Here is a 14,109-nt window from a genome sequence, read left to right as displayed (position 1 = left end):
AACCTAGTAGAATATAAAAGATGACAAATACCAAACCATAAATAAACACAAAGATACTAAATGGGTAACTGAACTAGGAAATACAAGGAAACCAGAGCACTACAATAAATAATAATAATAATGATAACAATACAGAGAAAACCATACTAAGTCAAAACTAAGAAAGCAACAATAACCAAAGGAGCAATGAATGAGGAGGATGACAACACTAGGGGGGAAATAAACAATCAGGAGTGAGAGGAAGTAACCAAACTAACCACAACTACCAAAATACTAAATATAAACATAAAAAGTGACTAAACACAAAGTCCAAACCCTGACAGTGAGGTCTATCGCAACATCCAAGAGACTGAGACCCCTTTAAAACTTGTAACCATTCCACTTGAATAATATTGAATAATACTTATGAGGTTTGCATCATAATTTATCATAATACATTGAAGGTTTGGCACATCAACAATCAGTTTTTATAGTTACAATTGTAGATTATTTCAAAGCTTTTATCGGACAAAACCTATTTTTTAAATAACAATTTACCAGGTCATATTCTTCTCATATTTTGAGATCCTGAGTCACCACCTGCAGATATAAGAAGTTTTAAGGACCTTTTTAGGGGACCTGGACAAAAGTAATTAAGAGTAATTAAATCAACTTAATGGGGAAATCTGAGAAACACATGCTTTTTTATGTGTAACATATTGTATTCTGGCATGTATTATAATGTAGCACAATTTGTTTTCTAAAAAAAGGCTGGTATTCAGTGAATTTTAATAGAACATCTTTGCTCATATACAAACAATTCTATGAGTAATTAATAATTTATTTCATTTTCTAATGTATTGTTTTGTAAAGAAATCTTAAGTTTGAAGTATTGGTGTATTAGAACAGTTTATATGATGAAATAAAAGTTATTTAGCCTGTAAAAAGTTATTGTTTTTTCTGCACTTTGTCTATGGTTTCCCTGAAAAAAAGGTAAGAAAAGTGTGAGGGCAACATTTAACATATACTGCTTCATTAAAGTTGAACATGTTTTCAATAAAATATCTAATATTTGTTAGAAATAAGTTTTTTCCTGTATCTTTTGAAATACCAAAAGTACATTGAATTATAGAATCACCCACACAGTTGTCTTTTTTGATACTTTATGTCTGGATGTAAAGTGGAAGATATTTTCAAAAATAATCCAACTCTAAATGAACACAGAATACAACACTAAGACTTATTTAAGTCTATTTAATGAAGAAAGTTAAATCCAGAGGGTTGCATTTTCTCTGCATGCCAGCCTCAAGCAATAAATTATGACACATTACTTCCTTTTAACTTTTGACACATTTGATTAAGCAAAGCTAGACTCAGGCTGGATATTGAACTTCGATGCAGTTTTCTAACTAACATGTTTGTTGCTCTAACTTACAACCACCAAAATCAGTGGCACAAACTAGTTCTTAGTGTTGTATGTAAAATGGATTTAATGCTTTCTGATTGCTAACCCTACAATTTCTAACTAGGCATTAGTTTTACCTCTTGGTATTAAAACAGGCAGCTCAGCTCAGCACTGCACTAAATAATAGTAATAATAATAATAACAACAACAATAATATTATTGTTATTATTATTATCATCATCATCTAGCATAGTACAAATAGCAAATCAGCTAACATAACAGTAATTGCTATGCTAATTGAAACCAATTTTTTGTCATTAACTCAACTTATAGCTTTCACAAATAACATCAACATTTTAGCTGTCAAAAGCATATCTTATTCTTGTTCCTACCATGTTAAGGTTAGAATATGCCAACATTAGCTAAAATGCTGCTACATATTATTTTAGGTAACAGTAGCTAACACTATCTGCTATGCTAACAGCAAGCTTATTTGCTTTAATGGGCTAAAGTGTTATCTTTAAGGACAGTGCTAATATTAAGATGTTGACTACCACTAGCATGTTAGCTAGCATCAACTAACTACTGTGCCAACAGCAGCTTATCAGCTAAAATGCTAACATAAAAAAATGGCCACATTAACCTGTTAGCTATTATTAGATAACATTATCTACTGTTAGTTATCATGCTAGTAATTGCAAATATCATAACATTAGCTATACTAACAGCAGCTTATAAGGTTTCATTAGCTAATAAACTTACATTTTTAATACGCCAAGATTAGCATCTGGCATAAAGCTAATATCTGATTTATTTTTTGTGCTGATTGCTTAGCTTCCATGCTCAAGTAAGCATTACATCTAAAACTAGAATGTTAACTAATGTTAATTACAGATAATATGCTAACCAAAGCTCCTATAAGTGCTTTAGTAGAAGACAACTGGACTTCTCTTGTCTTTTGAAGACATTCCACCTTCCATCCAAAAGGCTTCTTTATAACATGTGCGATCATGATAAAGCAAGGGCAATGCAAAAGCTTTTATTATGCCTAATTTGGTTCAATTAGGAAAGTGGCTTTTTGGTTGTAAGAGTATCTGTATACCTTAATCCAAAAGTCCAAATTTTTTATTCCATTGAATGCTAGTTTAGGTATATTAAGTATTTCAAACCTGCTTCTATAATAATTCAACAAATTCACGACGCGTTGTCTTTGTAGAAGCTTTATTGCCATTTTAGAAACCATATTCTTTGATTGTGCTGAGAATATCGCATTAATTGCATTATTGACAATAGTCACAAAAATAAAAATTCCTTCAACAAACAGTTGTATATTACAGAAGGAAAAAGGCATAAACAATAAACTGCATGGTTTTTGCATGCTTGCATAAATTAGATATAACAGCATGATGCTGTTTTTATTATAGGGCAGAATTTTCATGTTTTTTTCTCTGCCCTCTGGTAAAACATAAAGGACTCTTGAGAGTTTTTAGGTTTAAAATGAAAACATGTCTTAAATGAGCATACAACCAAACCCCTTCACATTAAGATGCTAGTCTAGTTGCCTGGTAAAAACTTGCATCATGTTGCAGATAGTTTGTCTTATCCAGTCAGAAACAGAACATTCCTGACCTTGAGAGTGCTGGTCAACAGTGGCGCTGCTGTGGCAGAAAAGCTAATTAATCCAGAATTCAAATAAAAACCTAAACTGCTGTTTCACTTGACAGGATTACACCAAGTCCCCAGGTGATTGCTTACACACCTAAACGTAATTCTTTAGTTGTTTTTTTTTTTTTTTATAATGAGTGGTATTGACCTAAGGGAAAACATTTTAGCAGAAGATATCAACAGTGATTTTTCTCCTTCGGATGAGGGGCCCTCTGCTTCACTTCACAAGTACATTGTTTTGATCCAGTTTCACAGTTTTTTATTTTTTAAACACATCAAAGTCCAAATTTTATTTATTTATAACTTAAAATATCAAAAGAATGTTTTATAGCCTCATTAGATGGTTTCTGCTTTAAAAATGTGAATCCTCCATAATATCTCAACTTATCTTGTTTGTTTTTTTTGCCTTCCAGAGCATCATATCATGACAGATGCTATAAACAATCTAAAAACACCTCTTTAAACTTCCAACTTCTTTTAACTGCTGTTTAAAGAAGTTAGATGTGAGTAAAGTTTCTATACGAATCAGGTGACATGGATAACTTTAATAATCTCTGGCTTTGCACTTTGGGGTAAAATAATGGCTCACTGCATAGAGTTATGCCTGTTGATGGGTTTAAATATTAAATCTATGTATGAAATATGGATCATTATCTTTTTGTGTGCATGTGCTTTGAAGTTTATCTGTGTTTTGGAAAACCTTTTACTATCATTGCACACACAAGCGAACAGAAGAAATTATCAGCGCGCCTCAGATCAAAGTGAAGCGAGGCAGTCTTTGCGAGCCGTAGTCGGGTTAGAGATGGGAATGATAATAGATTCTGACTCTGCACTCGAGGCCCTCTGTGACATACCCTCCAGGTATGATCTTCACCTGCTTTTTGCTCTATGCCTCTTCATATAAGATCGCCAGTGCCTTTGGAAACAAAACAAAAGAATTGAGAAGTCAGCAGAGTGTTCCTTTAAATCCTAACTCAAAGACTTGTCTATTTCCGATGCAAGAAAACAATTTATGATTTAGAGACATGGAAAAGATGCGAGACTTGCATTAATGTCTGAAGTGTTGACAGACTTAATCTTTAAAACCTGATAGAAGAAGTGATAGTCAAATATTTCTGTTTACTGGATTACATTAACAGACTTTTTTGTATTATTATTGATACACTTGCCATTTAGTATTTGCCCCATACCAATCTATTTTGCTTTTGCTTTTTGTAACATCTAAATATTCCAAATGATCAAATTTTAATATTAGACAAACCTTACCTGACAAAATATACAGTTTTAAAATATTGATTTAATTCACTAAGGGAAAATGGCAATCGAAGCCAAACTGGCCTTTGTGAAAAAGTAAATGCCCCCCATGTTACATGAATTAACCAAATTATTTTGACTGTAAAGTTCAATCTTTTGAACCACATCCAGGCCAGATTATTGCCAGACCTTTAGGATAGAGAAATCATTCAAACAGAACCTGTTTGGTGACATTGAGGAGGCTAATAGATCCTACAAATACACATTATGTTCTGATCTATAGAAAATTTTAAAAAGATGAGAAACTTTGTTAATGACATAAACACTCTGGAAAGGGTTACAAGGAGTTTTTAAGGCTTTGAGACTCCATTAACAACAGAGGGAGCTAATATTAGTATAGAGAAAACATGGAGCCTTTATGAACTTTCCCATCTTGCCATTCCTGCTGCTTCTGGGAACTCCGAGAGCTCATCGACGACCCATCAAGAAGATCACAGAATAACCGAGAACAACATCTACATCTGCAAACCTCATCTTAAGGATCCCTTAAGAAATTTCTGTGGAATCGCAGGACAAAATGAAACTTTTTGGAAGATGTCCTCCCTTTACATTTGGTCTAAAACAAACCCAGTTTTTCAGTAAAAGAACATCATACCTACTGCCAAAAATAATAGTAGTGTGGTGGTATAGCATTGATTTGCTGCTTCAAGACCTGGATGCCTTACTCTTCACCAGAAAATCCTGAAGGAGAATATCAGTGCAGTTGGGTTATGAAGCAGGACAAAGGGAGTTGTTCCTTTCCACTGCCAACATGTGCTTGCTCAGTATGAGGGATTACTGCAAAGTTAAAGACTCAATACAACTGGCTGGACCTCCTTAGAACAGTAACGTTTTTCACAAATGGCTGTGATGAACCGAACTTCACTCTGTTGTATTATAACTAGTATTGAATTGGAATGTATTTGAATCTGATTATGTCTACATCAGGAGTACTCAAAGTGCAGCCCGGGGGTCATTTGCGGTCCTTTGGAATAATTTTTTGTGGCCCCTGCCTGCAGTTTAAGAATCAAATTTAGCCCACCAACAAATGGAGCTGATGCAGATAGAACGTTTTTATGAGCTTTTCAAATCTCATAATTTATATCTTCTTAAATGGAACATTTTAGGTACAAAGGATTCTTATTTGATTATTCATGTTTTGGTTTTTAATTTAATTTCATATTAAAAGGGCCACATACATCCAGCAACTTTTTATCCAAAGCAGATTTGCGCACACACACATTCAATAAACTTGGCTAAATAAAGCAAAAGTTTTCAAAAAGTTTTAGTTTCTAAAAGATTTTCTGGACCAACAAAACAGAAAACATTTGTACCGAAAAGAGACTACACCATTCTTTTCTTAGGGCAAACATCTGAGACCCTTTTCGGACCCAAAATATTTGTTCTTTTCTACTTTGTTTAATGAAACTTCGTTTCATTAAAATGTCACTGAACAGGTAATTAAAAAAATATATAAATCATTATCATTATTTACTTTGTTTGAAAAAAAAAAAAAAAGGCCCCTGAGTACTTTCGTCTTAGCAATTTTGGCCCACGGTGCAATAGGTTTGGACCACACCAGCCTACATGTCTGGATTTCATTTAATTATTATTTCTGTATAGAAAGAAAAAGGGCCTTCAGAGGAAACTTGTGAGTTGATGCTTTATAAATAAAATGAACTGAATCAAATTATACTGACAATGATCGGAAGCACAACAGCCAAGAAAAAATCGAAATAAAGATTTAAAGTGGCTCAGTCAAAGTCCAGCCTTAAATGCAATTTAAATGCTGTGGTATGACCTTAAACAGGATGTGGTATTAAAAACCCTCCAATGTGACTGATTTAAAACAATTCAGCAAAAAAGAGATGGCTAAACTCCCTCCACATTTCGCAAAAGCTTGACGACACAGATAGTTTTTCTCTTAAGAAATAAATTCATTATTAGAAAACTAATTTGATGAATTGAAACATTGGATTATGACAGTAAAGCAAAAACAAGAAATCTGTAAAAAAAAAAAAAAGAATTGCTGCACTTTTTTGGAAAACCCATTATACTGGTGAACCTTTCTCTGACCTTGTCAAGGAATTCAACATTTTACTTGAATTTTGTTTATTATGCTGTTACTCCAGTCATAAATAAATATATTGGTTGCGCACTGATTTCTCCTGGCCAGAGGATGTGCAAACATTAACACATATCTCGGTTAAAATATAAACAGTGTAAATCTATGGAGTCGATACATTTACCTGACTAAATAAATTAATTATAAATTGTGTAGTTAGATAATAATTATGCATGAATTATACAATATTTAACAATAATAAACATAAATATCCATAAACATTTGCAAGTCTTAATTTAATAAATACTTGTGCAAACAATTTAATGTCAACATTTCTTAATTTTCTTTTTTCTTTTTGTTATTATATGTGATTATTTTACAATTTATTCAATAATTTGAAGGTGTCTAATATATCCCACCCACTAACTGGTGTGATGATGATCAGTGTTATTTACTTCTATTGTCATAATGTTTTGCCAGTATTTTAAGTCTGTTTAAAAGTCCATTGATTATCATCTTGTGAAAAGGAAATCTCAATTTTTGGCATGTTTGTCTTTTTTACAGCCCCGCCAACATTCTCTAAGGCTCTGCCCCCTTCTGTCCAGGCCCTGGTGGGAAGTCGCCTGTCTCTTGACTGCGCTGCTAATGGCAACCCTACACCAACCATCACCTGGCTAAAAGATGGCAGGGTCATCCCCAGGGCAAATTATCAGGTCCGCAACAGTAAAAAGCAATGGATTACTGAACTTTCTTAGCTTTGACTCGCCAAATTTTAATGACAGAAACTAAAGTGAACAAACAATCAATCTATTTTTATATTAATGTTCAAATCATACCAGAAATGATATGACTTGTTACTTTCTAATTGTTTGCTAACAGTGTTTTACTGTATAGCATAAATTTGAAGTGAAAGTGTTTTACGTTTCGGCCCCCTTGACTCTGAAACCTCTGAATAAAATCCACTGCAACCAGCTACCCTTAGAAGTATCCTAATTAGTCCACCTTTTCATGATTTAACATAGGGAAACAGGTAACATTTTGAAAAAGATGCTCTGGCCAGATGAGAGCAAACCTGAACCTTTTAGAGTACATGCAAAGTGCTATATGTGTGCCAAAAAACTAACACTGCAAATTCCCCTAAACACACATCATCCCCATGGTGAAACAGGGTGGTGGCAGAATCATGGTGTTAGGATGCTTTTCTTCAGCAGCAACAGGGATGCTGGTCAGAGGCAAGGTGATTGAAGCTAAATAGACAGTCCCAAAAGAAATCCAGATCTGCAGCTGTAATTGCAGCAATAGGTGGTATTACAAAGTATTGACTCAGGGGGGCCGGATACAAATGCACATCATGCCACCATCCTTTTCTGTCCACATCACAATTCTTCACCACTTTCAGCTTGTGATTTATGAAAACTTTTGCAAAGCCTGGTATTTCTTCTGGTCTGGGAACGCCTTGGGATTCTCAAGAATGAGCTGGCATTGGTGTTGGATGGATGGATGGATGGATGGATGGATGGATTGTTTCACTCTGAAGTTGTGAATTTTGGTCAACAGAAGAAACCTTATTGTTGGACATTAGGTTTCATTACTTTTTTTAGCAGTTCCAGCTGCAGGTTGAAGTCTGAAGGACAGGCAGCACTTTAACTTCTAATATTGAAATTTACTGTGGCTTGAAGTGGAGTTTTCAGGCTCTGAATTCTTTAGATTTGCCTCATCAACAAAGCAGATTAGAGCTTTGAAAACCACCGATTATTTTCCTTCCATTTAGAGTTATGCACAACTTTATGTTGTTCTGTCAGATAAAATCCTGATAAATGACACTGGAGATTGTGGTTTTAACATGGCAAAAATTTGAAAAAACTTAAGGGGAATGGACTACAAAATCAAAGTTGCTGAACACCTGGAAAAGTAAAGGGTGGGGGGCGGAGGTGGCACAGGGCCCGGCCCGTTGATTGATGTTCACTGCATGCCCCCCTCTCTCCACGCTGCTTCCTGTCAACTCACTCAAAGTGTGAAAAATAAAGGCCACTAGTGCCTAAAAATATAAAAGTAAAGGGCTTTAGTTAAATTTATTTCATAGAAACTGATAGTAATACCATGAGCTCTGGCATCAGTGATTTCTTTAAACAAATTTCTGAACATTTTTATTCCCTGGGAAATAAATATATTCAAATGAATGTTTGGATTTTTTTTCTTAGTGTGAGATTATACTGCATGATGATGCAGGAGTGAACAATCTTATTCCTTTTGACAAATGTGTGTCAAGTTGTTTATTGTACATTAAATTAATTTAATGGTTGCTAGAATCTTGGCATTCTTGGACAAAGAAAGCAACCAAATGAAGTATTCATCTGTGCTGCAGCCGCTGGCAGAAGAAACTCTCTATGGGAAGACAGAATAATGACTTTCACTGAATATCAGCAAGTTTTTGGCTTGCAGAACTGAGTGTTGCATATTTCATGTGCATAACTTTTTTAAACACTTCTCATGTGAAATCATCTTACTGTAAAATCTGAGTTTCTCTGTTTGCTCGTGTACACTAGGGAGGAATCCTATCTCTGCCGGCAGTGACCACACGATCAGCAGGACTGTATGCCTGCCACGCCTCCAACTCTGAGGGAAACGTGAGCAGCGTGACAGAAGTGAAGATCAAAGGTCAGCTGGTGCCTGTCTGTCTGGATGTCTTTGTGCCTGAAGACGCTCTGATTTACCATTACATTTTCTCCTTATTGCGTCAGACAAAGCAGTTGTATTAAAACTCAAACGGAAGTCACCCTTATTTTATTTCACTTTGAAACCAAAAGAAAATGTAAAAAATAAAATCAAAATACGAAACAAGGGCTTTATTATCATTTTGAAGTTTTGCAATTTTAATTTCAGCTAAAAGAAATTATTATTTTGCCCAAAATCATGACTGACTGTAAAGGGAAATATAGAAATGAGCAAATTTTAAGGACAAAACCTTGAAGAATATGCAAATATGCATCTGTGCAACATTGGATTACACCGACACAGCTCTGCATAACAAACAGTGGAATTTATTTCTGACTTTCTCCTGTACACCTACTCCAACTCCTACTGCGCATTTCTTTCCTCAGGAGAACCAGGACTCATCTGCTCTGCAGCGCACTGCATAGGGAGATATTTATATAGATTTTCTATATTTTAGCACGAAGTCTCATCCAGGTTTAACTTAATTTTGGTCTCTCACAGTCGGAGTGGTCACATTACAACTAATAATCCTCACGAGGCTTCAGAAATCATTTTATCTGAGCTTTGGCAGCGGTTTCCTGTAGCGTTCCCACACGGGTGGATTAATCCCAACTAATATGAGTCTAAAAGCCTTTAGTAACCTCTAAACTGTTGCGTATGTTCAGATCCATCACGGATGTTGGATTATGAGCCTGATGTGTAATGACTGCCTCAGAGATTATGTTGTTTTTTTACATAAAGCAGGTGGAGTGACAGGCTTCTGTTTATTAGCCTTTTGCAAGCAGCTCTCATGTTGGCACTGCAGATAAATAGGACATCATGACAGTCCTCTGCAGTAGTCATGTGACTAGTTTTAAAGACAAATATTTACCTCACTTTTTTCTTGAACTTGGAGGTGTTTGTATTAAACCTCCTTCCACTGGAGTTGGTTTTTACTCAGCATTTAGCTATTTTGCTCATTTTTTCTCACACATACGTATAGTTTCCAATAATGGAACCAAGAGTAGTGCAGCGTGTTTTGAGGTGGCGATATTTAGATGCAGTATTTTACCTACGTGCAAGTAGGGGCTGCTGCAGTACATAGGGGGAGCTCTTGGGTCTGGGCGGAGTTTGGCAAGAAGTGGATCTGACCAATCATGCCTTTCACAAACTCTGCCGACACCCAGGAACCTCCCACTAAGGCATTCCAGAGACTAGTGTTGCCAAGTCCGAGTGGTAGGTAGTTTGTCCTTTCCACCTCCCAGTTTCCTTGACGAATGGGGAAACAAATGGGAAATGGGGAAACAAATGGGAAATAGGGAAACAAATGGGGAAAATATAGGAAAAATGTAAATTGTCTTTTCTGTTAAACAGAGTTTAAAGAAAGTTTTTTTGCTGACTGTGTTTACTGTAATTTTGCTGTTACGTATACAAAATGGACTCCTTTTTATCAGAGATTAAAAGTATTCAAGTTATTCAAAGAATTTAAGTTATTACAAATTTGTATGGTAAAAGTGATTAGCATAATTTTGCTGTTGCTTATGTATAATGCCATTATAAATGTTTACATCTATACCGTTTACAAGCGGCCTCTGTTTTACACAGTATGTTGGGTTGCTCGTTGAGCTTCTATTGGACTTCTTTTCATAGAGGTGGTGGCTTGCTTTTCTCGCGAGGTCTGGCAACACTGGCAGAGACCGCCTTCTACCTACATGACGAAATTCAGCATTGTTTTATCCTTGTTTGCTGCTGATCTCAGGTCATTCCTGCACATGTTCCTCCTAACTGGTCTCAGATGAAGTAAAGCAAAACCTAAAAAAAATCTGACATTCTACTCAATATTTAGTTTTTCATTTAGAAATGTTCACATGTCAACGTCTAATCCCATTTTTTATCTCTGGGAAGGAAAGTTATGTAATTGTGCTTAAACACCAAAAATTAAGTAAAATGTGTTTTCTAGGTGAGGAAAAAGTTAGGACACTCTACCTCCTAATAGCTAGTTTTCCCCTCTACTGATGAAATCTACTAATTGTAGTTAGACGTTTCTTGCAGCAATCTGCCAGTCTCTGGCATTGGTCTGAGGAAAGTTTCGTCCCACTCCTCGCGTTTAGCTGTGAGATGTTTGAGGGGTATCTTCAATTCAATTCAATTCAGTTAATTTATATAGCGCCAATTCACAACACATGTTGTCTCAAAGCATTTCACAAAAGTCAGGTACATACATTCCAATTAATTCTAACAATTGAACAGTGCAGTCAGATACAGTTATTTATTCAAATTGAATAAAAAGTTTTTCTGTCTAAGGAAATCCAGCAGATTGCATCAAGTCAGTGACTTGCAGCATTCCCTCCTCCCGGATGAGCATGTAGTGGACAGTGGACAGTCACTGGCGTTGACTTTGCAGCAATCCCTCATACTGAGCATGCATGTAGCGACAGTGGAGAGGAAAAACTCCCTTTTAACAGGAAGATACCTCCAGCAGAACCAGGCTCAGTGTGAGTGGCCATCTGCCACGACCGTCTGGGGGTTTGAGAGAACAGAGCAGAAACACAAAGAGAACAAAGAAGCACTGATCCAGGAGTCCTTTCTATGGGAAGGAAAATTAAATGTTAATGGATGTAGCTCCTTTAGTCATTTCACATAGAAAGAAAGAACAGCTTCAAATCCCCCTGCAGCATCTCGATAAGATGAAGATCAGGTCTTTGACTTGGCCTAGGATTTTTTTTTCTTACTTCTCAGACAGTCCTTGGTGGAACCCAGTTCTGCTTCAGCTTTAATTTTTATACAGATACTTATAGATAATTATTATGAGATTGCAAAGTTTTCGTCCTTGCAGACCTCCCCTGAAAGTTCAACTTATGCAGGCTCATTCTGATTGTAGAGGCATGTAGTTTAATATCTTTAGCCTCATAGCATGTGAGTCATATTTGCCAAAATTATTATCTGAGGCTAGCAATATCAACAGTAGCAAGAGTCTGCTGTAGGTCTGTTGGGTTTTGGTAGACGTCTTTTAGCATCTTGCAGTCTGCTTTAAGGTTGAAACTTGCTTGGATGGCCACACCTGGGCATGTTAGCAGTTGTTTTGAATGTCCTCCACTTTTGGACTATTTTCCCAACAGTGGAAGGACTGATGTCCATTTCCCTTTGAGACCTCTTGAAATCCCTAACCAGACCCATGAGCTGCTACAGTCTTCATCGTCTTCATTCTCATTTTAAATGAGAATAAATGTAGGGGTGTCCTAACTTTTCCTTACTAAAAAGTGCATTTTTTATTACATTTTCAAAAAGCCTGATTTATACAAAATATCTAAAAGCATTGTTAAATGTCTATGTCCAAATTTGTTAGAGAAACACGCAGGCTGGCATAGGGTGTCCTATGACTGTAGTTCCTCCAACATATAAAAGTGGAACTGCTGGTGCTGAGAAGAAGTTAGCCAAGATCTGCCATGTTTATGAATCATCTGCGTAAAAAGGTCAACATGGATGAAACGCTCTTTGAACTTCGTCTCGAGAAGATTTTTTAGCCACTAAACCTTTTCCTCCAACTCTACAGTCAGCATAGGGCCCCAGAAACATGACAAAACCAGAACAAAACCCTCACAGTAAGCACACAAACAGAAAGTAATTCTTGTCATGTTGCAGCTGTCTCCTTTCTGTCACTGTTTGGGCCCAACCCGGTTTTTTTCAAATAATCACTTCCCATAGGTATCATGGTTTGATTTTCTTCTTGTCTTTGTGTATTTTCCAGCCTGTGAGTCTGCCTGCTCTCCCTTTATTAGTTTCACCACCTCCTTGTTTCACTCTGTCCCTTAGAGGGCAGCTCAGCATCTTCCCTCTGTCAGGTGTCAGTTCGTCATCAAACCTCGCTCAGACCCTCCAGGTTTTTAAACTGGGTCTCCTTCAGGGTCTCCTTCAGGCCTGTCTTCAGCTAACGCCACAGATTTTTTATAGGTTTTAGGTCCGGCGCTGAGATAACCACAGAAGAAGGTCTGCTGGCCTATTTCTGAGTTAAACCTAATACGTTTTTTTTCTTTTTTTTGTCTGAGGGCGCCTTAGTTTTATATAAAATGTCCTGGTATTTCAAAGATACCATGAACTCCAACAAGGTTCACTAGGCCTTTGGAAGAGTAACAGGCCTGCAGCCTCATAGGTCCAATACTGTACTGAATGGTGGATGGACAGCATGTTTCACCACCTTCATCCTTCGTTTCACATCAAACCTACAGAGTTTGTTGCTGAAAAGCTCAATCATATTCTCATCCAACCAAAGCATACAGTCCTAGTTAATGTCCCAGTACAGTTTAATGAACTCCGCCCATTCATCCTTGCTGATTGTAGGACAAACAAATGGTTGGCCTGTAGATGGCTTCTAATGGCTCTTATTGAGACCCAATGAACCCAAGATTCCACTCTTTGCTGCAGTTTTCTAACAATTAACATTGAAGACATGTCTTCCTCTCTTCTTCCTCACTATAAGTGATGGAAAGATAAACTTTGATCCTCATCCAGCCTTGTTTTACAATTTCATTTGTTTAAAACATATTTATTATACAGGCAACTTTAGTAGAGTTGTGGTTTTCTTGTAGTTATTTCCTGACTGATTATGATCAACATACATCGGCTTATATTGAAAGACATTTTCTCATATTTTTCCGTTTTGAAGAGTGGCTAAGAGTCTTTGTGGGGAATATAACAGGAAGCCTTGGATCACTAATACAACTTTACTAAAAACTATTAATATACAGAAAGATATTGGTATTTGTTAAAGGATTCCTATACAGTACAGTACAACAATTGTACTTTAAGGACAGATCTAAACCTATGTGATCTCATTCCAGCTTCGTATGCAGTCTATAACAGTTCGTTTGATTTATTTATCTCCAGTAGATTTAAATAAGCTCACATTGCCTAAAAAGAAATCTGCCTTTTATTTACTCCACCACAGACACTAAAGTACCTGAGTCAGTTATTTAGGTTTAATTCAGCTTTTGTTACAAGAGAAGATCTT

General features: G+C 36.2%; 1 protein-coding gene across 3 annotated transcripts in view; it reads left to right on the top strand.

The window, feature by feature from the left end:
- The window catches only part of igsf9a (immunoglobulin superfamily, member 9a), a 93,037-nt gene that overhangs the window by 34,842 nt on the left and 44,086 nt on the right, over positions 1-14,109 (top strand). For all 3 annotated transcript variants that reach the window (XM_047372602.1, XM_047372603.1, XM_047372601.1), the window contains exons 5-6: positions 6,972-7,120; positions 8,954-9,065. In XM_047372602.1, the coding sequence (XP_047228558.1) occupies positions 6,972-7,120; positions 8,954-9,065 (261 nt within the window). The remainder of the gene's footprint in view (positions 1-6,971; positions 7,121-8,953; positions 9,066-14,109) is intronic.

Source organism: Girardinichthys multiradiatus, chromosome 8 (genome assembly GCF_021462225.1).
Source record: "Girardinichthys multiradiatus isolate DD_20200921_A chromosome 8, DD_fGirMul_XY1, whole genome shotgun sequence".
Classification (NCBI taxonomy): Eukaryota; Metazoa; Chordata; class Actinopteri; order Cyprinodontiformes; family Goodeidae; genus Girardinichthys; species Girardinichthys multiradiatus.
This window is presented reverse-complemented; position numbering and strand designations above follow the sequence as displayed.